The sequence below is a fragment of the Canis lupus genome, chromosome 8 (assembly GCF_003254725.2).
Source record: "Canis lupus dingo isolate Sandy chromosome 8, ASM325472v2, whole genome shotgun sequence".
Classification (NCBI taxonomy): Eukaryota; Metazoa; Chordata; class Mammalia; order Carnivora; family Canidae; genus Canis; species Canis lupus.
In genome coordinates this window covers 3,129,385-3,152,413 of record NC_064250.1, presented here as the reverse complement: position 1 = coordinate 3,152,413, position 23,029 = coordinate 3,129,385, and the positions used below count along the sequence as shown (strand labels likewise).

Below are 23,029 nucleotides of genomic sequence, written 5' to 3'. Positions count from 1 at the left end.
GGGGGGGGTCTGGGGAGGAGGGACCCAGGAGACGGGATGTGGGAGACTTTCTCCCCCTAAGCATATTTTAGGTGGCTTGATTCCTCTGGTATTCAACGTTTGTCTCCTCTCAGAGCAGGCAAGTACTGGGAGGCTCAGTGGCTAGGGGCAGACGAGTTCAAAGTCTGGGATGCTGCTGGTGGGGGTCTTCCATATCCACCACGCCTGGGGTGCAGATTGTCTGCTGGGACCCGTGGCTCAATCGAATTGAAACTTTTGCCCCTTGTTCTTGACAACCACCTTCATCACTCTCCTGCTCAAAACATGCAACGGTAACGAAACCCTACTACCCACTAACAAACTCCACAACCACACTGGCTGTCCTTGTGGAAAAGACATATGCACTCCCTTAATTATCATCATTTGCAATCTGGCTGCTCCTTAAAGTAGAACTAGCCAGGGAGGAAAGAAGTGCAAGGCCATGGAATGTGGGGAAAGGCAAATCAAGTTTGGGGAAACTGTTAAGACCAGAGAGGTTGGGGGACACCTGGGTAGCTCAGCGGTTGAGCTTGATTCTGGGATCCAGGATCCAGGATTGAGTCCTGCATCAGGCTCCCTGTGAGGAGTCTGCTTCTCCCTCTGCCTATGCCTCTGCCTCTCTCTCTGTGTCTCTCATGAATAAATAAAATCTAAAAAAAAGTCAGGGTGGTGGTGGTGGGGAATCCCTGGGTAGCTCAGTGGTTTAGTGCCTGCCTTTGGCCCAGGGCATGATCCTGGAGACCCGGGATCAAGTCCCACAACCGGCTCCTTGCATGAAGCCTGCTTCTCCCTCTGCCTGTGTCTCTGCCTTTTTCTGGCTCTCTCTCTGGGTCTCTTGTTATTAAATCTTAAAAAATAAAAATAAAAAAGACAAGAGATTGGGAGTTCAGACTTTGGGGTTTAGTTTCCCCTCTACAGTTGGAAAAAGGCAGTTCCTTGAGGAGTAAAATCTTCAGGGGCCGACTCAGCTGAGAACAAAAGGTGGAGGTATGCAGGGAAGAGGGAGGGCCAAGAAAGGGGGTGGGAGAACTGAAGCCAACCTGACCTGGGGAAGAGAAACAGGTAAGAGGTTGAGAGCTAGAGCTGGAAAAGTAGCACAACAGAAGCAGGAAAAGTGTGGGAGACAGAAAACTCAATCATCAGCGAAATCTAAGATCCCAGAATTGCACTGGTCAGCGAGAGAGGAAGGAGGTAGTGGGGAGAAGAGTGGGAAAGAAAGCAAGGCCAGGAATAAAGGAAGCTGGACAGAATGTAGGTCAGGTAGGAAGCTCTAGCAATACTAGAGATCCAGGAACTTTTACAGGTTTGTGACAGGATAATGGAAGGAAAGCCCAGTGCTCTGTGTTGTAATGGGAGCAAAGGTCTTTTTCTCCCAGAATCTGTGTAATAGGAAGGGTTCCCCTGGGTCCTGGGCAACTAAGGGGTTTGTGGAGATATACGATAGATATTAGATACCTATGCCACAGTGACTGTTTGGGGGCTGAGTACCTCCAGGGCTCCCCTATACAAATTGGGGTCGGGAGGTCAACCTCTCTCTCTGACCAGCCTCTGGTTCAGCCAGAACCATAGAAACCCCAGGGTTCAACTTGTTAAGCAGAACATGGCAACACCCAAGTCTGGCTCTTCCCATGTCAGCCTTCCCAGTGGGGGTAACCTCTTGGGCCATGTATCTGAAGTTTAGGAAAGCTGACACCAGATGCTTGGCAAGAAATAGACCTCAGCCGGAAAGCCTTTTTCAACAAAACATTTATTAAATGAGTAACTACATGCAGCCTGAGCTGTGTCTGGTCTGTTATAAGCTTGAGTGCCTAGCATAGCCAGGAGAGCTGCTGCTCCTTTTTCATGTTTGCAGAGCAGCTACTGTTCATAGTTGATTGGGCCAGTCCTATGGCCTGCAAAGGGGATAAAGTGTCCCAGAGCAATATTCTGCTGAACTGGAGCAGAGCCAGGGAGGAGGGGACTAAGCCAACTCTTCTAGGCAGTTCTTCCTGGTGTCCAAGCTCTGTGCTCTGAAGACAGACGGGGACGTGAAGGTTCTCTCTTCTGGCTGGGATGAGGCATGTAGGTGATAGAGCAGAAAGCCAAAGAGAGGCCGGGAAAGGGAGACAGGAACTGCTTTTATTGACCTGGTTGTGGGTTCTGCAGTAGAGCCCCTTTGGGTTTAAGAGCATTTTTCTGCTTCCTTTCTTCTTCCTGCAACTTCTCTTGCTGCCTAAGCTGCCATGCCTGTAATCCAGCATCCATTTCCTGTGACAGCAGTACAACTCGTCTCTGAAAGAGACAGGAAAACAGGGTGGATAACATCTGGGCTTGAGCTCTGCACCATATATCCTTTCACTCACAGATCAAAGCCAGAGGTTTCAGATGGAAAATGATACTGCTGACTGGGGAAGGGAACCAGGTCCTGGGATGCAAGAGGAGGCAAAATGTGTGTCAGAATGTCTATTACTGGTTCCCGCCCTAGGAGTGCCCACTCTCTTCCTCCCCTTCTCATAGTAAAAACCTTTAGCTGTTAAAATGGTGTGCAAGGGGCACATGTGAGCTTAGGTGTCAGCACAGCTCCAGCCAAGGTAAAATTTAAATTTTTTCTTTCCCAGTACACACAGGTTGCCCTGGCTGGGGCTCTAGCCACTCACTGCAAACTTCTCCCTTTGGGCTTTTCTTCGAAGCTGGCCTTTCATTGGCGGTGCAGGGCGGCCATCTGTAAATAGAAGAGAAGACAAAGATAGGTATTAGGGATGGCTGGCAGCACCCTGTGAAGACATTGTGATAGGAACAAAGGAAGAACCAGTCTCTAGTTCCTTCTCCCATTTCATACCCATGGTGGCTTAATTCTCCAACAACTTATTCCTCAGTGTCAAGGTAAGGTATGCCAAGAATAAGCGCTGAGGAATACTCCTACTCTACTTCACTTACCCCTCATTATCCTGGAATGGTTCTTTGCAGTGCTAAATCTTGCTTTATCTTTTTTTTTTTCCTAAAGTTTTTATTTATTTGAAAGAGAGAGAGAGGGATCCCTGGGTGGCGCAGCGGTTTAGCGCCTGCCTTTGGCGCAGGGTGCGATCCTGGAGACCCGGGATCGAGGCCCACGTCGGGCTCCTGGTGCATGGAGCCTGCTTCTCCCTCTGCCTGTATCTCTGCCTCTCTCTCTCTCACTGTGTGCCTATCATAAATAAATAAATAAATAAATAAAGAAAGAAAGAAAGAAAGAAAGAAAGAAAGAAAGAAAGAAAGAAAGAGAGAGAGAGAGAGCACGTGCAGGGGGAGGGGCAGAGAGAGGGAGAAAATCTTCTACAGGGTCCCCACTGAGTGCAGATCCTACTTAGGGCTCAGTCTCACTTGGGGCTCAGTCTTGAGATCTCGACCCTGAGATCATGACCTGAGCCAAAATCAAGAATCTGATGCTTGACCAACTGAGCCACCCAGGCGCCTGTCTCCTGTTTTATCTTTGGATCCACTCAGGCAATCTGATCACTGTTCTACTCATCAGGAGTCTTTGTAAAATTCTCATTCCTCAATGAAATGCTCTCTTTTCCTTTCCTTTCAGCCCAGTTCTTGTTCATAGCCCCCCCCCCCCAAATCCTAGATGCCCAGAAAGCCTCCTCTGACCTCTTCAACTCTGTTAGCTATATCTTCAGAAGGAAGTGCCTGATAGGTGCCTGGGCGGCTCAGTGGGTTAAGCATCTGCCTTTGGCCGGGGTCAAGATCCTGGAGTCCCTGGCTGGAACCCAAGTCAGGCTTCCTGCTCAGCCTGACTTCCCTCTCCCTCTGTCCCCCCACCCCCCCGCCCCCATCTCCTTGCTTGTGTTCTCTCTGGCTCTATCTCTCCCAAATAAATAAATAACATCTTTTAAAAAAGGTGCCTATCAATGATTTAATATTCATCTATTTGCCTTGGAGCATTTATTGTACTATTGTTTTTTTGCCTTATTTGGCCACCTCATTCTTTTGGAAAGTGGTAGAGCACTGTAATATTATTATTTAATTTTTTAAAAACTAAAAGGCAGGGATCCCTGGGTGGCTCAGGGGTTTGGCCCCTGCCCCCAGCCCAGGGCGTAATCCTGGGGTCCCGGGATCGAGTCCCGCATCGGGCTCCCTGCGTGGAGCCTGCTTCTCCCTCTGCCTGTGTCTCTGCCCCGGCCCTCTCTCTCTCCCCCATGTCTCTCATGAATGAATAAATAAAATCTTTAAAAAAAAAAAAAGAACTTTCTAAAAAAATAAAAAAATAAAATAAATAAAAAATAAACTAAAAGGCAGACACTCAACCATGGAGCTACCCAGGCATCTCTCCATTTTAATTTTTAAATGTCCATTTAAAAAGTCTAGCTGTTGGGACGCCTGGGTGGGTCTGTGGTTGAGCGTGTAGAGCGTCTGCCTTTGGCTCAGGGCATGATCCTGGGGTCCTGGGATTGAGTCCCACATCGGGGTCCCTGCATGGAGCCTGCTTCTCCCTCTGCCTGTGCCTCTGCCTCTTTCTGTGTGTCTCTCATGAATAAATAAATAAATTTAAATAAAAAATAAAAAGTCTAGCCGTTTTCCCAACTAGAGTTTCAGGGACTCTGTCCCTAGGTTTCACTGTAGCACAGTGTAGGCACATAAGCATATATCATAAAAATTCTACAAATATCTACTGACTTGGTGAAAAATGCAGTACTGACCTGAAGTAGTTTATACTGAAGGTGAAGAAAAAAGATGCTTACTTTCTACAGAGTAAGAAACAGTGAAAACTCTGCCCAAAAGTTTTGTGGAAATTGAGAGATCTAATTAGGTAGCATGTCCAAGACCACAAAATCTGCAAGTAGAGAAGCCTGAATTAAGTATCAAGTCTAGGGTCTTTCCAATATTCCATACTACTTTTAGGAGCCACTAGGCTTCCTATAGTAAGTAACAAGTAGAAAAAACCTTTACCATCCCCCTCGGGATCATACTCCTCTAGAATCCAATTAGGGTATTAGTATTGAGGTCTCTGTGCAGTTGAAGGGGGCCTGGCCCCTACCCAGTTCTAGTCCTGGCTTTGCTATTACCTAACTGTGTGATCACAAGAACTCTGAGACCTCAACTTTCCCAACCTGTAAACTGCAGTCCCATATTGGGAGTGGGGAGTCGCTTCAACTTTCCTAAGATCCCTCCCTTCTAGGGCTAATACCTATTTTCTTTTTCTTCTCTAAGTAAAGGGAATAAACTTTTCTGAAGGGAGCCCACCATCCTCAATCCTCACCCTTCTAACCCCTCTCTCTGAGATGTTCATTTAGGCCATCTTTCAGAGCGCTCTTCATACATTTGGTACCAAGTTCCAACAATGTACTCACCACATAGAACAGTGGGTCTTTCTAATTTTTTAAAAACCGTCCCCCCATGAGAAATGTAAAAATCCTAGGGGCAACCCGGTGGCTCAGCGGTTTAGCGCCGCCCTCAGCCCGGGGCCTGATCTTGGACACCCAGGATCGAGTCCCGCGTCGGGCTCCCTGCATGGAGCCTGCTTTTCCCTCTGCCTGTGTCCCTGCCTCCCTCTCTCTGTCTCTCATGAATAAATAAAATAAAATCTTAAAAAAAAAAAAAAGTAAAAATCCTGTCACTCCCTCCTCTGGGACGCTCCAAGTTAGAATTATCTTCTGCTTATCCCCACAAGATCCTGTCTAGCTTTACTTTCCATAGGCGCAGTTTAATTTGCAAAATAAACAACAGGGCTTCTTCCCCTCAACTCCAAATATAAAATTCAATACGTTGTCCACTCAGACACATCCCCACCTGGAGCCCCTTCTTCCCCCGCCCTCCGTCCAGGGGAATTTCCGTCCAGTCAGCGCTCACCAGCGTAAGACCAGTCTGGGAGCTCCGTAAGGGGCCCGTAGCCGGACGGGTTGGCAGCCAAGCCCTGCCTAGGTGGAGAAAAACAATCTGGTAAGGATTTGGCCCAGCTTCTGGCCTCCCAGTACCCTCCAGTACCCCCCAGACCGGCACTCACTGGAGTCGCCACTGGCTGCCCGCCCGAGCCGCCACGCTGCCGTGCAGCCTCCGGACACCTGCTGGGAAAACAGGGCAGAATTGGGACAGAGGCCGTGCAGTCAACTCAGGGGTGCTAGACTTGCCCGCGCGGGCTCCCGAGCCCACCCGCTCCACACCCACTTACTCAAGAGCAGAGAACCTAAAGCAGCCATGCTGAAGCCGCGGGACCGGAAGTGGGCGTGGCCTCGGTGGCCGCGCGCGGCGGGGCAGGGAACTAGGGAGCCGCCATCTTGAACTGGGATTAAATCACGGGCTCCGCCATCTTGGGGCATTGTACGGAAGAGAGGACAGGACTGCGGCGGGGAGGGCGGTTGGCGTGCGTGTGCATCGTCAGTAGTGGTTACTTTCTCAGTGGAAGTCGTGTCCTAGACTGAACCGTTTTGAACCACTCCAGCGATCTCTGCGCAGCGGAGGCTAGTCCTTTGCCTTTATCTTAGAGGAGTAGTTACCTCCTTCGGCCTTCGTCCGCATCACTGTAACGTTTTTCCCAGCCTAGGAGTCAAATGTACAATGAAGCAGAAAATTTGGGTTTCAATCCTGTTTATTCAACAAAATTGAAGAGCTTATGTGTGACAAGCATTGTTTTAGGTGCAAGGATCCTATGGAGAGCAAAACAGACATCATCACTAGTCTGATAAGAGCTCTGGGTCTAGAGAGGGAAAACAATAATAATCACACATAATGTAATGGTACCGCCGAGATTGTAGAGGGGACACCTGGCTCCGGGGATCCCAAACAGACGAGGTTCAGCCACTTGCCACTGACAAAATCCAAAGGCAGAGAAACAGTGGGGGTGAAACAAGAAAGGAATTTATTTCACGGAGGCCAACACTGGGAACAGTGGACTAGCATCCCAAAGACTGTCTCCAAAGTGCCAAAAATACTTCTGGGCTATAATGAGGAAGATGCCAGGCAAAGGTGGGTGCATAGGTGCAGGTGGGCAGTGAAGGTCAAATCGTTGTCTTGGAGTCAATCCCAAGTGGTGTCTTCCTGGCTTAGGACAGTCTATTGCTTGAGGGGGTGGTTTCCTTCCCATCTGAGCCAAGAGCAGAGCTGGAAAGAAGAACCCAAGTAGGAGGCTTAAGGTCAAAATGGAGGCAGCAGAAGTCTTTCAAGGTGAAATGTTGGGAAGGGAAGTATACTTTTTTTTTTTAAGATTTTATTTATTCATTCATGAGAGACGCAGAGAGAGAGGCAAAGACACAGGCAGAGGGAGAAGCAGGCTCCCTGCGGGGACCTCAATGTGGGACTGATGTGGGACTCCTCGATCAGGGACTCCAGAATCACACCCTGAGCCAAAGGCAGACGCATAACCACTGAGCCACCCAGGCGTCCCAGGAAATATCCTTTGTAACTCTAATGGGAACTTGATCTGGAGAAGGCGATCAAAGAAGCCTTTCTTGAGGAAGGAGTCTTGGAGCTAAGATCTGATTTCATTTTTGTAAGGGCTAACACCACATATTGTCTAGTATAATCCTTGGAGCAACCTGAGGCAGGTACAGAAGTCCCCCCTTAAGCATGGTTTCACTTTCCACAGTTTCAGTTATGCACATTCAGTTGCTCTGTGGAAGCAGTTGATCCTTCTGACAAATTGTGAGGAGGCCAGTAGTAGCCTCACTAAACTACAGTGCCTATGTCATTCACCTCGCTTCATCTTATCATCTTATCACAAAAGAAAGATGAATACAGTACAGTAAGCTATATTTTTGTCATTTATTTATTTGAGAGAGAGAGAAAGAGCACAAGCGTGAGGGCAGAGGGAGAAGAAGAGAGAATCCCAAGCGGACTCCAAGCTGAGCATGGAGCCAGATGTGGGTCTCAGTCTCACAACCCTGAGATCAAGACCTGAGCTGAAACCAAGAGTAGGATGCTTAACGGACTGTACCATCCAGGCACCCCAGTACAATAAGATATTTTGAGGCCACATTCATATAACTTTTATTACAGTATATTGTTTTAACTTTTTATTATTGTTATTAATCTCTTACTGTGCCTAACTTAGAAGTTAAACTTTATCATAGGTATGTCCATGTAGGAAACACACACACATTATATATATATATAATATATGGTTTGGTATTATCCATGGTTTCAGACATCCACTGGGGTTCTTGGAAAATATCCCCTGTGATAAAGTGGGATTACTGTACTAGTAGGTAGTAAACCCAAACCTGTAACTCCTTCCTCTTTATTTAATCGTTTATTTGTCTTGGATAATTCACTTATCCTTTTCTTTTTTTAAAGATTTTTATGTATGTATGTATGTATGTATGTATTCATGAGAGACAGAGAGAGGCAGAGACACAGGCAGAGGGAGAAGCAGGCTCCACGCAGGGAGCCCGATGTGGGACTCGATGCGGGTCTCTAGGATCACGCCCTGGGCTGAAGGCAGACGGTCAACCGCTGAGCCAGCCAGGCATCCTAAATTCATTTATCCTTAATTTCTTTTTTTTTAATTTTTATTTATTTATGATAGTCACACAGAGAGAGAGAGAGAGGCAGAGACATAGGCAGAGGGAGAAGCAGGCTCCATGCACCAGGAGCCCGATGTGGGACTCGATCCCGGGTCTCCAGGATCGCGCCCTGGGCCAAAGGCAGGCGCTAAACCGCTGCGCCACCCAGGGATCCCCATCCTTAATTTCTTCATTTAAAAAAAAAGACCCTTAATATATCACATTTCTGAAAACATTTGAAAAATGATAGTGTAAGTCCAAATGCTTTATAAATGGTGAAGTGCCTACAAAAATGCCCATTACTCTGTGCTAGGCTAGACAGTTAATGCATGCTGACTGGGGGAAACTGAGGGAGTGGTGCAGTGGCCTATCTGGAAGTTTATCATTTCCTTCTGCATGATTGGGAAGTTTTTCCACAGGAGGTGGCTCTGAGCTGTGCTTTGAAAGAGGGGAAGGGTGGATCCTGGTTTAAGAAGTTAAAGCAGCTGTTCCAATAACAATAAGAATAAGAATAAGAATGGTATAGGCTAGGGCTGAACCAGAAGAAAGGATGGAAACAAAAGAAATTTGGCTATAAGCCAACAGAGGGATCCTCCAAGATTAAGCAAGGGCATTAAGACACTAAAGAATTATCACCATCTTACATTCATACACTTAGATTCATACACCATCTACATTCATTTTCACTTATTGAAACACTGCTATATAAATGATTTCACGTGATTATTTTTAAGATCTTATTTATTCATGAGAGAGAGACAGAGACGTAGGGAGAGGGAGAAGCAGGCTCCCTACAGGGAGCCTGATATGGGACTCAATCCCTGGACTCGGGACTCGACTCCAGGATCATGCCCTGAGCAGAAGGCAGACGCTCAACCACTGAGCCACTATCCCAATCAGGTGTCCCTGATTTCACATGATTTTCATAATAAACCTGTAAAGTAGATATGACAGTCAGGAAGCAATTCGTTATACAGATTGCTCATAGTTTTCAGAGATCAGGAAATTGAATCAAAACGTGGTTGTGGATTTATTGTTTTACAGTTGTGATAATTCCTGAACGCCACTTTCCCAAACCTGGCTCCATAAATCTTTGGCTGGTTCTGAGATAGCACTTGGAAACCCATTATATAGTTTACAGTTGGCAAGTCAAATAGAAGCCAAGCGGTGGAAAAATAAACTTAGTGTCAACATTCAAGATTGACAGGAAAGATGACAAGCTAGCATTACCACCAACACGATATAAAGGAATTGAACCAGCAAGACTCCTATCTTCCAGTAGCTCACACGACTAAGGGGATGCCATCAGTTTGCAAAAATATAAGAAAGGGCACACACAATAAGGTGAACAAATAACATGAACAATAATTCCACAGGCAGAGATGAACACACGCAATACTTTAATTGCTGTGGGAGTCAAGGAGCCAGAGCTGGAGAACTCTGGGGGCAGGATGGGAAGTTTAATTGGGAAAACTGAGAAATCTGAGAGGGGAAAGGTCTTTGGAAAGAAGACAAGTTCAGCCTTTGACGTGGTTGGTGTGATGTGGACAATCCATGGGTTGTAAATAGCAGGAAATATGGGTTGGGATTCTGAGAGTGAGAGAGAACATTAGTGCTGACAGCTAACATCAGCAGTATTCTCAGTGCCCTCATGGAACACTGTGGCAGGGGAAGGCTTCTGGCAAGTGGACAGCATCTTTAGTGACCTCACTAGATTCAAGTCACAGGAAAGCAGCTTCCTCATCCCCAACGAGGTGTCTTTGAGACTCTTGATTTCATCTGGCAAAGGCTGGAGTTGAGTAATGTGGAGCGTCAGGAATCTGAGCTTCATGTCTTTCCTTTCTTAAACTCCTTTACCTCTCAAGGAGAGGTCCAATAGGGTTATTCAAATATCCTTCTGTATGGTCTGTACACAGTAACTTTTGTACAAGTGCACTGCTCTGAGAAATTAGGTACTTTTAATTTTTATTTAAAAATTAAGTTTTTAAAATTAAGTAATCTCTATGTTCAACATGGCACTCGAAGTCAGGACCCTGAGATCAATAGTGACTAAACCAGCCAGGTGCCCATGGGAAATTAGGTGCTTTAAAAACTGTTGAGATGAATAATAACGACACTTGAGAAAATGTAAGTGAAGCCGACTCAGGGTGACCAATTCTACCAAAATTTTGTAACTCGTTCTGCTTTTTGCAAGCTTATGAGCAAATTGAAAGTGGAAGAGGAACAAACTATTTGGGAAGTGTCTTATTTTACATTCCTTCATTATCTTCCTCCTTAGGTCAGCTCAACAATGAAATCACTGTCACCCCATGCAAGAAGTGTGGAAGCTAAAGGCCACCCTTCGCACAATATGTTGCTTTGTATATCATTTCCTTATTACATAATTTATTGTAACATTCCTTTTCTTTTCCCATGGCTGCTAAATCATTCGGGGTAGCTTTTGTGTTAAATCACCCAGCTTCAAGATGGGTAAATTATGACCTCGTGCCACACTCTTTTTTCTTGCTTGGCAGCTGGGAAGTCTCTCAGCTGTGTCTTGCCACCGGGCTGGTCATGAAGGGGGTTGGCTCTTTGTGTATCTCTGCAGAGGGGCAATGCTGGCTTTAAAAAATGATAAAGGGATCCCTGGGTGGCGCAGCGGTTTGGCGCCTGCCTCTGGCCCGGGGCGCGATCCTGGAGACCCGGGATCGAATCCCACGTCGGGCTCCCTGCATGGAGCCTGCTTCTCCCTCTGCCTGTGTCTCTGCCTCTCTGTCTCTCTCTGTGTGACTGTCATGAATAAATAAATAAAATCTTAAAAAAAAAAAATGATAAAGTTGGACTGTCCAAAAGGTGTACAAAAAAAAAATCGAATTATTTACAAGTCATCTTTTAGCCTTAAAGCAGGGTGAAAAAAAGCGTTTCCAGATCCCTTTCCTTGAATTAGGCTGGCAATTCCCTCTTTTGTTGAGTCCACGCTGTCACTGAGACTCTTCAGAGACGTCAGAAAGACGCTTTGGGGACTCCAACCACTACAGCACCCTAAGACAGGGTATTTTTTTAAAAGATTTTATTTATTTATTCGAGAGAGAGAGAGAGAGAGAGAGAGAGAGAGAGAGAGAGGAGGGAGAGAGAGGCGGAGACACAGGCAGAGGGAGAAGCAGGCTCCATTCCGGGTCTCCAGGATCAGGCCCCGGGCTGAAGGCGGCGCCGACCCGCTGCGCCACGGGCTGTCTAGGGTATTTTTTGTTAAGTGCTGCCTCCTGGCGGCCGCTCTACGGCCCGACGCCTTCCCAGGCCGGGGGAGACCCCTGTCTGGGGCCGGGGGCCCCGGAGCTGATGCAACAGCTCCCCGAGGGGGCGGGGAGCGGAGACGCCCGTCCGAGAGGCCCCTCCCCCGGCCGGCGGGCCCGCCCCCGCCCCCGCCCCCGCCCCCGCCCCCCACTCGCAGTCCCGAGTCCCTCCGGAGACGCAGCCGGGCGTCTCGGGGCAGGAGGCGGGTCGCCAGGGTTTGGGGCTCTCTCCCGGGCCCGCGTCGGGCCGCCTGCGCCAGCAGGATTGGGAAGGAGGGCAGAGGAAGCCGGGCGTTCCCGGGGCGGAGGACGTCTAAGGGTGTCCGCGCTCCCTTCCCTGGCCCAGGGGCAGCGCCGCTGTGCCTCAGTGAGGAGAGGCCGGGGAGCGGGTCGCGGGCCCCTCCGTTCTAGGACCCAGGCGCCCTTCGCCTACACCCAGCCCACCCTCCGGCCCCAGGGCTTCCCGGAGCCCGGGGAGGGGCGGGCGCCTCTGCGCTAGGTGGAAGGAGGGAAGGGACGCCAGGCGGGCTGGGCTCCTGGTCCCTCAAGGCCCACCCCGGGTTGGCCTCCGTAGCCGAACCTGGACGTGGGAACAGCTCCTGACTGAGCTCTAAGAGGCATAGAAGGCGGCCGGTGGCTGGGTTGGGGTTTGGGAAGGCGAGGTCCCGGCTGCAGACCCGGAACAGCCGGGAGTCCAGGGAAAGAGGTAGTAGAGACCCGGCGTGGGACGCCCGGGCGGCTCCGCGGTTGAGCGTCGGCCTTCCGCTCAGGGCGTGATCCCGGGGTGCCGAGATCGAGTCCCGCATGGGGCTCCCTGCTTCATCCCCCCCCCCACCCCCCCCCCACCCCCCGCCTATGTCTCTGCCTCTCTCTGCGGGTCTCATGAATAAATAAATAAAATCTTAAAAAAAAAAAAAAAAAGGACCCGGCGCCAGCGGGGCCGAGGCGGGGCGTGGAGGAGGGGAGTGTGAGAGAAAGGGGCAAAGGTGAGGTCAGGCAGCCGCTGGGCGGGGCGGAGGACTGTGGGCCCAGGGTCACTGCGACGGGGGAACTGCGGGAGGGCGTCCGGGAAGAAGAGGTCACGCTTGAGGCTCTGCGGCTCCACTCTTGACCTCGCCTGCAGACCCGTGAACCTGAGCCCTCGCCTCCCCTCTGCCTCGCCCAGGGGCCGACGCACCTTGCTCTCGCCGCACCCACACCGGTCACCTGAGCCTGGATGTGGGACAGCAGGGGCCAGGAAAGCGTGTGAGATGAGGGGGGTTTTGTTTTCCCATTAATGAAACGAAATGTTCATTTCAAACCTTTATAGGCCTCCCAGTCCAACTGAAAATTATGCCCTCCCTCTCCCTTCAACCCATTACTGTCAAAAAAGAATACATACTTCCAAATCCTTGCTTAGTTTAGGAGCCCAAGAGCCACAGGATAGGTGGGCCAGAAGGGCAAGTTCAAGGACATTCCCAGAGTCCCTGCCTCTGGGCAATCAGTGTAGGAGGAACAGCATTGTTTATTCATGCATTTGTTCTTCCAGCCATTATTTCTGACTGTCTACATGTGCTCTGCCCTGGGGCCACAGGGTGAATGGTGAGCCGCTCTGGTGTTGCTTGCATTCTAGTGAGGGAGGTGACAGCAAACATGCAAATGAACTCTGGGCGGTGGTGCCCTGGAAGAAAAGTCCAGCATGGTGAATGGATGAAGAGGGAAGAAGTCGCTCCTTCAGAGACTCCTTAGGGAAGACCTCTGGTAGTGTGATGTCTAAACATAGACCTGAATGTAGTGAGTAGAAAATGAACAATGTCACTGGGAAGAATGTTGCAGGCAGAGGCCACAGCAATTGCGAAAGCTCTGAGAGGGGGCATATCTGTTGTGTGGTAACGGCAAGGAGGCCAGGGTGGCTTCAGTGGAGTGACAGTGCAGGGGCCAGTGCCAAGGGGGGTGGCTTTAGGGCTGTCTTCTAGGACTTCCCTCATTTACCCCTTGGGCCTGACTCCAGAGTGGAGTTAAGGGGCAGGCCAGCTGGGCAGTGGCCCAGGTGTAGAATGGCACTGTTCTGCTTGGAGTAATCCAGACATTTGGTGCCAACGAACTCCAATTTCTGTCCATGTGTTTTGGTGAACTGTAAGTTGGCTCCATCCACAGACGGAATCCTTGACGACTGCTTACCCGGACTGTCAGTCTCTAGAATAATCTTGCAACACGCAGGTACAGGTATAAGTTGCAGGGGGTAGCCCTGAGACTGGCCAGCTGGTAGTCCAGCTGTATGTAGGCAGAAATCACAGCTGGAATTCTGAAAAAGCCCCATGCACTGTGAAGTGCCATTCCCCAAGAGAGACTGATGCTATTGTCTGCAGTTGCAGTGGTTTCATATGGCCACCAAGAAACTACTTCGGAAAGTCGCACGTAAGGAATTCTTGGAATAAGCTCTAATTTCAAATAGAAACAATGAGGCTGATAGTTTTGATTCTGAGAAAATCTGTGTTCCTCCACCTCTGCTCAGTCGACATCCAACAGATACTTAAAAGATCCTGGTTTGAAGGGGTGCCAGCTGGTTAGCTTGCCCAGGGTGCCAGAGCTGGCTCTTACCTGGCTGCACATGCATCGCCTGAATCGAGTGGGGACCCGAGCTGGGCGTGGGGCATCTGGCTGTATCACTACAAGGGGTCTTCCTCAGTATGTGTTGCCTGACACGGGGGCTGAATCCTGAATCCTGGGCCCAAACGATGAATCCTATACCCTCTGCAGGACGAAGGATAGTATGGGAGTGGGAGATGGGTAGATGGGATGAGGGGAACAGGCAAATGGTAAAGGGCGACAGGAGGGCACCGTCAGTCACTGGGACCGCTGGGACGCAGGGCAACAAGGAAGATCAGGGCTGAGGTGGGCAACCGGAGGAGCTGAGACTTGAGTAGAGTAGGTTCCTAGAGGCGGGCAGGCGACGAGGTCCTCTGGGTCTGACCAGGCAGTCCAGGCTCCAGCCCATCCCCTGGCCCCTCCCCGCTGCCGGCCAGAGTCACACATGTGTTTTCCTGTTTTCCATTTCGGTCCCCGTCACCCTCTGCCTTTTCTGCTCCTCGCAGTCGGCAGCTGCTGCAGCCGGAGCCTTAGGCGGCTTCCCTTCCTAGCACCTTCCCCTCCCCCGCCCCCCCAGCGTAGCCCCTCCTCCTCGCACCTGCCCAAAGGTCACGGGACAGGTAAGAGGTGGGAGAGGCGGGAGTGAGGGCGAGAGGGGAAGTGCAGGAGGATGGAGTTGAGCGTCCTGAAAAGTGGCGGGCTGGACACCCAAGAGCCTGTTGTCTCCGGGTCCTGGCGCGGCCCTCCCGGGGCAGAGCCCTCTGCCCAAAGACTTCAGCCCTATGCTGATGGGAGCCCTGGCCACAGGAGTAAACAATTTCTTGTTTCACTTTTTTTTTTTTTTTTTTTTTTAATTTAAAGGGACTATCTAGCCACAGTGGAATATAGAAAAACAAATGGAGAGCTGGGGAGGGAGGAGCTGAGCTTCCAGCTTGGGGTGATGGGGGCATCCAGCTGCGGCACACTGTACGTGTTTTCTGTTCATGCTGTTAGGGGAAGCAGCACAGACCAGTTGGAGTTAGGAAGGCAGGACACCGGGTGTCTGGGGTAGAAAGTGTCTTCTCACTTGAGCTTGAAGCAGCAGCCAAGCCCCCAGACTGTGGGCTGGTTCCTGGAGGAAGCATGCCTTGGAGTTGCCATTCACGGGTGGGATTGGGGCCGGGGGAGGGGGTGGGCTCCACTGGCTGATGTGCTGGGCATGGGAGGGGGGAGGCCCTGTGCCTGTGTTCCCGGAACCCCCGAATCTGAAACTTCACCCATAGGCTGAGTGTTGCCCTGTAACCTCCACGAGGTCCTTAGAGATGATGAATATGCACCTCAGGCAGGAAGAAGATGGGGTGCTGTGTATCAGGAACGCTGATACCTCCTAGGTTCCACACTCTGCGAGGTTCTCCTGTAGATCCTAGGGTTGGGAGCGCCCTTTGGGAGAGGCGGGTCCCAGCTGGGGGGATGGTGGAATTACCTACTGCCTGAGAACCAGTCTCAGGGAGGAACGTGGGCTGCGGAAGACGGTGCCTCCGTGCCCGTGGCCGCTGGTGCTAAGCAGTGGCTGAGGAGGGAGGGGGCATCTGCTGCGAAGGATGGGCTCCCGGGTCCAGCCGGTGTGGACGGCAGTAGGCGAGGAGACGGCGCCGGCGGCACCTCCCGGGGCGGCCGCCAGGGTGCGCTGTGGGCGGGAGTGTGGGCTTCGCCCCCCGGTGTTCCCCGAGGGCTTGGCCGGCTTCTCCCAGCCTGGGACGGAGCCCCGCACTTCTTACCTGCTCTCTCTCGGTCTCCCCTTCCTTCGTCCCCGCCGCGTTCCTTTCCTTTATGTTCCATTAGGGCGCTGGGCCCACCCCTCGGTGCCACTGGGTTTGGTCCTAAAATGGCAGGCGGGGGGTGTTTCCGTGCGTTTTTGTTTGCTGAGCAGTGGGCAGCGCAGCGGTAGCCCGGCTGCCGGGAGGGCCGTGGTCGCCGCTCACCCCTGCGAAGGGACGGGAAAGCGGGGGGCAGCCGGCAGGGAGGCGGCTCCGCGGGGGCCGCGGAGGGCAGCGGCTTTCCCCTCCCGCCGACCCCCAGGTGATCCCCGAGGGAGCGCTCTGAGCCGCTTTCCCCTCTGAGGGGGCAGGCGGGGGCCGGGCGGGGCGGGGGCGACAGCCCGGAGCCGGGTCGGAGCCCAGCTCGGCGGGCGGGCGAGCTCCCCGCCTCCCGCGCTGGTCCGGCGCCCTGGCCTGTGACTTAGCGCCTGCTTAAGGGGCCGCAGGCAGGATTGGATGGGATAAGGCTTTGGGTGCTGAGCGGTACGTCTGGCCCCGGGTAACTGCTCCAAAAAGGACAGCTATCACAGGAGCCTGGAGAGGGCAGCTGGAAGAAAACGAGTTTCCTCTGGCGGGATTTCCAGATATTTGAGGATGGCTTGGGAGAAGCATGGTCTCTGGGAAGGCTGACACCAGGGTATTCCTCCCAGTTACAGTAATAATAATGAGGGGCTCGAATGCAAAGTCATAGGGTAGAGAGAAGCCACCCTCCCACCCCTTGGCGATTTTTAGATCTTCGTTCTCTGGTTGTAGAATAACCAGAGAGGGTTAGAAAGACTGTGGGAAGGGACCGACAGATTTCAGAATGGATAGGATGTATTTTTGTTGGTAAAAGAGACCCAGAATATCAGATTGAAATAGACTATGAAGATAGAATATGTGATTTCAAAAAAATGCTTCACTTCTGTCTGTCCTGGGCCTATGTGTCCAGGATAGCTCAATGAAATCTACTTTCCTCATATTTTTAGGAAACTGGAGTAAACTAGTATTGGGGGAAGGTGTTTATAGGAATTTCTGGTTTCTTTCAAGGATGAAAGTGGGGAGGGGATGCAGCCAGGGCTTTGAGTCTCATTTCTTGACCTTGTTTCTTTGGAAATAGCTTGAGGCTCCGCCCTAGGTCTGAAGGGAAGTGTGCAGAGTTCCTCTCTTAGGAGGACCATCACAAGACCACGAGGGAGGCGAGGCGAGGCGTGGGGACTGCACTTACATTTCCTTCACAGCAAGACACCTTTTATGGCACACTTGCCACCTCCCTGCCTTTCTTCTTTCTTGTTAGGGGAGTTGGGGCGAGGGTGAGGCCTGGAGGACAGAGGGTTGTGCATTCCTTTTTAGCTACTTGCCTCCGGGCCAGCTTCCCTGGGGCTGCAGAAATTGCACCTGGCCACCGTCATTTCTTCTGAGTCCTGGAGCAGCGCTGACAAAGGAGATTCCTGAGAGTGCCTTCTTATCACGGAAAGTGCTGAGCCAAGAGCTCCTAGCTGCCCCTTTTGCAGATGTGAAAGGCCAGTGAACCTTGGACCCAGACAGTTGCTTAACACTCCTCCCCTCCTCCCTCACTCCCTCCACCCATCTTAACTTCTCGATTTGATTTAAATCCGTAAGCATTTGCCTGGCCTTTCCTTTTACTGCTGGTTGAAAAGGAGGAGTGGTCAGGCCACAGTTCCTAGGCGCTGCGTGCCTGTGACTGCCACAGCGGGAACCTGCTGGAACCCAGGGTGAGGGAGTGAGTGTGCTTCCCCCAACCCCTGCTCGTCCCCCATCCCGGCTCACCTTGCCCAGCCCTGTGCTGTCCAGTCACTTCCTCTCCCCAGTGCCTATGGCGCTGGTACCTCTCCCCTTGCTGGAGCAGCCTTGCCTCTCTTCCTCCCTACCTGTCTCCTGCTCTGCGCTGCCAGGCACCTGAGGATGCTTCAGCGACTTCCTTGCCTCCGCCCTGCGTCTTTGGGTGCGCTGCGTCTTTGGGTCCATCTCTCCAGCTGTAGCTCCTGGGTGGGGAGCCATCAGCTGCCTCCAATCATCTTGAGGTTGGGCAGTCCCTTTGGATCACCTTCTCTCACTCATACTTTGGGTGATGCAACTATGCGGATGTGAGGAAGTTGACAGAGGAGACCTGGAATACTAGGGGCTGGGAAAGATGTCTGGGAAGGAAAAGCAAGGAAAAGAGGAGAATAATCTGTCCTTTTGCTTCCAGGCGGGGCAGGGCTGCTTGGGCTTTTGCTAGGGCAACCCACTTCACCTAAGGGTGGTTAAGAGAGGCTCCCTGATTGGGGGTGTGTGGGGCGGTGGGGGGGTGTGTTCTAGGTTTCCAGCAAGAGATCCCTGAAGCCAGAGACACTGTCCTTGAGGGGGGAAGAGAAGTTTGTGAGGAGAACCCACAGAGAGGCTGCTTGTAAGGCTGGTTCCTAACATTGCAGCTGAGCATAGATCATAGATGAGACTGAAATTAGAAGGTAGAGAGACTCTTTTGGGGTGAGGCCGAAAAACGCAGACTTGAATCATGATGGTTATACCTGGGAACTGCCAACTTGCCTTCTATCGAAGCAGACTCAAGTAGAACCAGGATTTAGGTTTCTATTTTGTAAATCTGGTGGGCAGCACCCTTCTAATGAGGAGAAACAGCCGCTTTCTCTCTAGGGAATGAGTGCTTTCCCTTAAAAATTTCAGTTGGGGTTATTTTATTTTTATTTTTTAAAAAAATTTCATTTATTTGAGAGAGTGAGTGAGAGAGAGCTTAGCTCCAGCTGAGGGATGGGCTGAGGGAGGGGGAGGAGCAGACTCCCTGCAGGGGGTGGTATGCGGACCCTGGGATCCCCATTTGAGCCGCCATCGCTCAACCGCTCAACCCCTGAGCCACCCAGGTGCCCCGAGTTGGAGTTATTTTAATGAGCAGACTGGGGAAGAGGCGTTAATGGGAGGTGGGAGGCGAGCGAGGGCTCTGAGAGTTGGGGGGACAGGACGTTGCCCATGTTGACCACTATGGGCAAGAGTTCAATGTAATTGCCAACCATCTGATCTAGATCTTTCTCTCGTCCGTAGAGGCATGCCAAGAAGCTGGTGACGGCTTTCTCCTCTTCCGCCATGGCTGAGGGCATTAAGTATGAAGTGGCCTCCCAGCGAGAGGGGGATGCCTCCTCTTTGGCGGATGAAGCCAGCCCAGAGCGGGTAAAACTGAAGAAGGAGATCTCGCTGCTTAATGGCGTCTGCCTGATCGTGGGGAACATGATTGGTTCTGGCATCTTTGTCTCCCCCAAGGGGGTGCTCATGTACAGTGCCTCCTTTGGCCTCTCCCTGGTCATCTGGGCTGTTGGGGGCCTCTTCTCTGTCTTTGGAGCTCTTTGTTATGCGGAATTGGGCACCACCATTAAGAAATCTGGGGCCAGCTATGCCTACATCCTTGAGGCCTTCGGGGGATTCCTTGCCTTCATCCGACTCTGGACCTCACTCCTCATCATTGAGCCCACCAGTCAGGCCATCATTGCTATCACCTTTGCCAACTACATGGTGCAGCCCCTCTTCCCGAGCTGCTTCGCCCCCTATGCTGCTGGGCGCCTGCTGGCTGCTGCCTGTGTCTGTAAGTGGGGCCAGGGCAGGAGGTGTGGGCTGGAGCACCAGGGCAGGCTGGGTGGGACGTGAGTCCAGTAAGCCAGGGAGGAGGAGCTGGAAGGGAATGCCTCAAACACCCTTAATGTTTTTATTATTATTTTTAAAATATTTTATTTTTAAGTAATCTCTACCCCCAATGTGGGGCTTGAATTTACAACCCGGAGATCAAGAGTTGTATGCTCTACCTACTGAGCCATACAGCCCCCTCCTGTTGTTTTTGCATTAGTGTATGCTTTCTGGGAAAATTCAAATGGTAGCAACGTGTAAAAAAAGACAGAAATGAGCAACAAACAAAGAGAACAATTTACCTTTCGCTCCATCTTCCCATGGTGAGCTCCATTAGCAGTTTGTATGCCCTTTATGACTTTTTCTAATTCCTTCAAGAAGTGTAGAAGTGTTTTATTAATTAATATGTTAATTAATTAGTAGGCTCCACACCCAGTGTGGAGCCCAATGTGGGGCTTGAACTCTTGAGCCTGAGATCAATACCTGAGCTGAGACCCAAGAGTCAGATGCTTAACCGACCAAGTCATCCAGGTGTCCCTCAAGCATAGTTTTGTTCTGTTTTTAAAAAATGGGATGTTGTACACATATAGTCCTGCAGATTTTGCCTTTTCCCCAGAAATTTACCAGTAGCATTTTCTACTTAGAAATCTACTTCTTTTTTTTTTTTTTTTTTTTTTTTTTTTTAATTTTTATTTATTTATGATAGTCACAGAGAGAGAGAGAGAGGCGCAGAGACACAGGCAGAGGGAGAAGCAGGCTCCATGCACCGGGAGCCCGATGTGGGATTCGATCCTGGGTCTCCAGGATCGCGCCCTGGGCCAAAGGCAGGCGCCAAACCGCTGCGCCACCCAGGGATCCCAGAAATCTACTTCTTAAAAAAAAAAAACAAACAACAAAAAAAGGAAATCTACTTCTTTTACTTCATGATATCCCATGAATTTTTTTTCTATAATTTTAAGGGTGTATTGTTTTTTTTTGTTTGTTTTTGTTTTTTGTTTTTGTTTTTTTTTTTGTTTTTTTTGTTTTTTTGTTTTTTTTTGTTTTTTTTGGTGCCCTCTCTGAGGCACGAGGGTGTATTGTTTATTTAATGAATCTGTTCTCTATTAGTGGCTATTTAAGTTGGTTCCAGTTTTTCGGTCATACAGGTAATGCTCCAGTGAATATCCTATTGCATTTCCATGAGTTTTTCTATAGGTTGGATCCTTAAAACTGTCATTTCAATCTACCTTGACTTCTGCTCTGTCTCATAAATAATGCATTTAAACCTGCACATTCAACAAAGCCACATTGGTGGTATCAAGAAGCTGATCCTCCTCAGCCCTCTCAGTCAGGTGCCTCTCTTCTGGAAAAATGTCCTCCTACGCTGAAACCCTGGAAACCCTTTCCATGCCCCAATTGTGGAGAAGCTCAGAACTTTTGTCATTTTAAGGAGCGACTACCCAGGCGATGGTGGCAGCAGCTGTGGAATGCAGGCGTTTTGTAGCAGGTGCAATCGCTCCCTGGATAAATGCTGGCCAGTCAGCCTTATATCTCCTTTTCTTGAGGTTTCTCCACTGCCCCATCTTACTCCTCAGCTTCCTCTCCAGCCTCCCTGCTTTTTCGGTTGCAGAGACCTGGGTGTCTGTGGGAGCCCCCCTGTGCTTTGTGCATCCGTGTGTGGCTCGGACTCATCTTTGTGTATGGGGATGGTTGTCTCGCAGGGCAACTATCAGGGAGAGGTGGAAAGCACTGCTGTGAGTTACAAGAAGGAGGTTTTCCCTTGAGGTCTTAATGGGATCTGTAATTTCTCCTGTATCATTTACAGATGATCTGGTAGGTTGACTTACTGGTGAAACTAATTTTAGGATCTGTCTTGAGGTGCCCTCAAATGCAGGTATGCAATTACTTAGCTTGGGTGGCGTAAGGATTATTCCATCTAAGTAAAATTTCCAAGATGGCTGCATCCCTTTAAGCCATAGGATCCTATTATTTTAACTATCTTTGTTGCAATCTCATTAAAACCAATGATATGTCTGCTTGCCTTCATGACTGGGCATTTCTTTTGGTGACTCAGTCACCATTGCGCATCTCGATTGTACAACTGTGCCTTTCCAGGCCGCTGGGGTGACGATGAGTGTTTTACTTCCTCGGTGCCTTCAGAGTGCTGACCTGACTTCAGTGCATCAGGTTTCATTCTTGATGATTTCAATTTGTGTTATCTGACAGCTATTGTTACTTGATTCTGGCATCGTCCCTACCTCCATCAGTCACCCCTTTTAAATTTGCTGTGTCTACCTTGGGAACAGATGTCCTCAAACTTTTCTAACTTTTAAAAACATTTTTTAAAATTTAAATTCAATTTGCCAACATATAGTGTAACTCCCAGTGCTCATCCCATCAGGTAGCTCTCCTTAGTGCCCATCACCCAGTTACCCCATCCCCAGCCTCCTCCCCTTCTACAACCCTTTGTTTGTTTCCCAGAGTTAGGAGTCTCTCATGGTTTGTCTTCCTGTCTAATTTTTCCCCACTCAGTAATTCCCTCCTTTCCCTTGTAATGTCCTCAAACTTTTGTACATGCAGGTACACCCTTGTAAGAACACATTCGAAGTAGCCACAGTTATGATTAGGCTGCAGAATCCCCCAGTTAATAAAAGACAGTTTTGTGCATGGATTTATGGCATATATTTGATGCAACTCTGGTAGAGTGACAAATGCACCAGACTTGTGTTTGAGGCTGGGCTCAAGAGTTGTGTTACCCTAGGCAAGATGCAACTTCTGTTTTACTTGCAGGCTACTGCACAGATGAAGTAAGATTCGGTGAAAACCATAAATCATGACCCAAGTGGAAGGTATTGATGATCGTATTTAAATTACTTTCTCTCTTGGCTGCTTCTAGGACTTTGTTCTGTCTCTAATAACTTCCGAGGGACCTAGAGATCTGGAAGAGGTTCAGAGGGCAACCAAGATTGTAAGAATTTAGGGACATATGATTCATGAGTTTCTTCCTTTAATCTTCTCTAATGAGCATATTAGATACAGAGATGTGGGAAGACGTTCTGTCCATATACCACCTATGCAGTAATATCTCATTTATCTAACCATAGCCATTCAGGAGAAAGTCAGAAGGTAAGCCTAGAAGCAGGCAAGAAAGAGAGTGATTTTATTTTTTAAAAGATTTTATTTATTTATTCATGAGAGACACATAGAGAGGGGGCGGTGGGCGGAGAAGCAGGCTCTTTGCAGGGAGCCCGACACGGGACTTGATCCAGGGTCTCCAGGATCACTCCCTGGGCCGATAGTGGCGCTAGACTGCTGAGCCACCAGGGCTGCC

At 50.0% G+C, this 23,029-nt stretch overlaps 3 protein-coding genes across 19 annotated transcripts in view; 1 reads left to right on the top strand and 2 right to left on the bottom strand.

Moving 5' to 3' along the window:
- Positions 1–23,029, top strand: part of SLC7A7 (solute carrier family 7 member 7) — a 76,424-nt gene that overhangs the window by 25,814 nt on the left and 27,581 nt on the right. The window contains exons 1-2 of one of the 4 annotated variants that reach the window (XM_025442821.3): positions 6,801–6,939; positions 19,147–19,681. In XM_025442821.3, coding sequence (XP_025298606.1) covers positions 19,189–19,681 — 493 coding nt within the window. In that variant the 5' untranslated portion in view covers positions 6,801–6,939; positions 19,147–19,188. Of the gene's footprint in view, positions 1–6,800; positions 6,940–14,790; positions 14,935–17,367; positions 17,826–19,146; positions 19,682–23,029 lie in introns of those variants that run through there. The other 3 variants (XM_025442820.3, XM_025442817.3, XM_025442822.3) reach the window with 3 other exon arrangements.
- Positions 1,747–6,300, bottom strand: MRPL52 (mitochondrial ribosomal protein L52). 10 transcript variants are annotated; one of them, XR_007412656.1, is made up of 6 exons: positions 6,146–6,300; positions 5,981–6,041; positions 5,827–5,894; positions 4,677–4,810; positions 2,655–2,719; positions 2,213–2,422 (listed from the first exon to the last, which is right to left on the bottom strand). XR_007412656.1 is itself a non-coding variant. In XM_049113578.1 (5 exons), the coding sequence occupies exons 1-5, from the start codon at positions 6,291–6,293 to the stop codon at positions 2,357–2,359; spliced, it is 408 nt and encodes a 135-aa protein (XP_048969535.1). In that variant the 5' UTR covers positions 6,294–6,297; the 3' UTR covers positions 1,747–2,356. The 10 variants fall into 10 exon arrangements, 6 of the variants coding, with proteins under 6 accessions (XP_048969535.1, XP_025298614.1, XP_025298615.1 ...); XR_007412657.1 differs by having other exon boundaries at positions 4,719–4,810; XM_049113578.1 differs by lacking the exon at positions 4,677–4,810 and having other exon boundaries at positions 1,747–2,422; positions 6,146–6,297.
- LOC118355451 (uncharacterized) lies at positions 6,377–18,324 on the bottom strand. Of its 5 annotated transcripts, none has more exons than XM_035719682.2 (5): positions 17,982–18,314; positions 17,451–17,594; positions 16,072–16,173; positions 15,631–15,716; positions 14,927–15,425 (listed from the first exon to the last, which is right to left on the bottom strand). In XM_035719682.2, the coding sequence occupies exons 1-5, from the start codon at positions 18,109–18,111 to the stop codon at positions 15,333–15,335; spliced, it is 555 nt and encodes a 184-aa protein (XP_035575575.1). In that variant the 5' UTR covers positions 18,112–18,314; the 3' UTR covers positions 14,927–15,332. The 5 variants fall into 5 exon arrangements, 4 of the variants coding, with proteins under 4 accessions (XP_035575576.1, XP_035575572.1, XP_035575575.1 ...); XM_035719680.2 differs by having other exon boundaries at positions 14,937–15,425; positions 15,631–15,755; positions 17,982–18,302; XM_035719683.2 differs by lacking the exons at positions 14,927–15,425; positions 15,631–15,716 and adding an exon at positions 6,377–6,513 and having other exon boundaries at positions 17,982–18,321.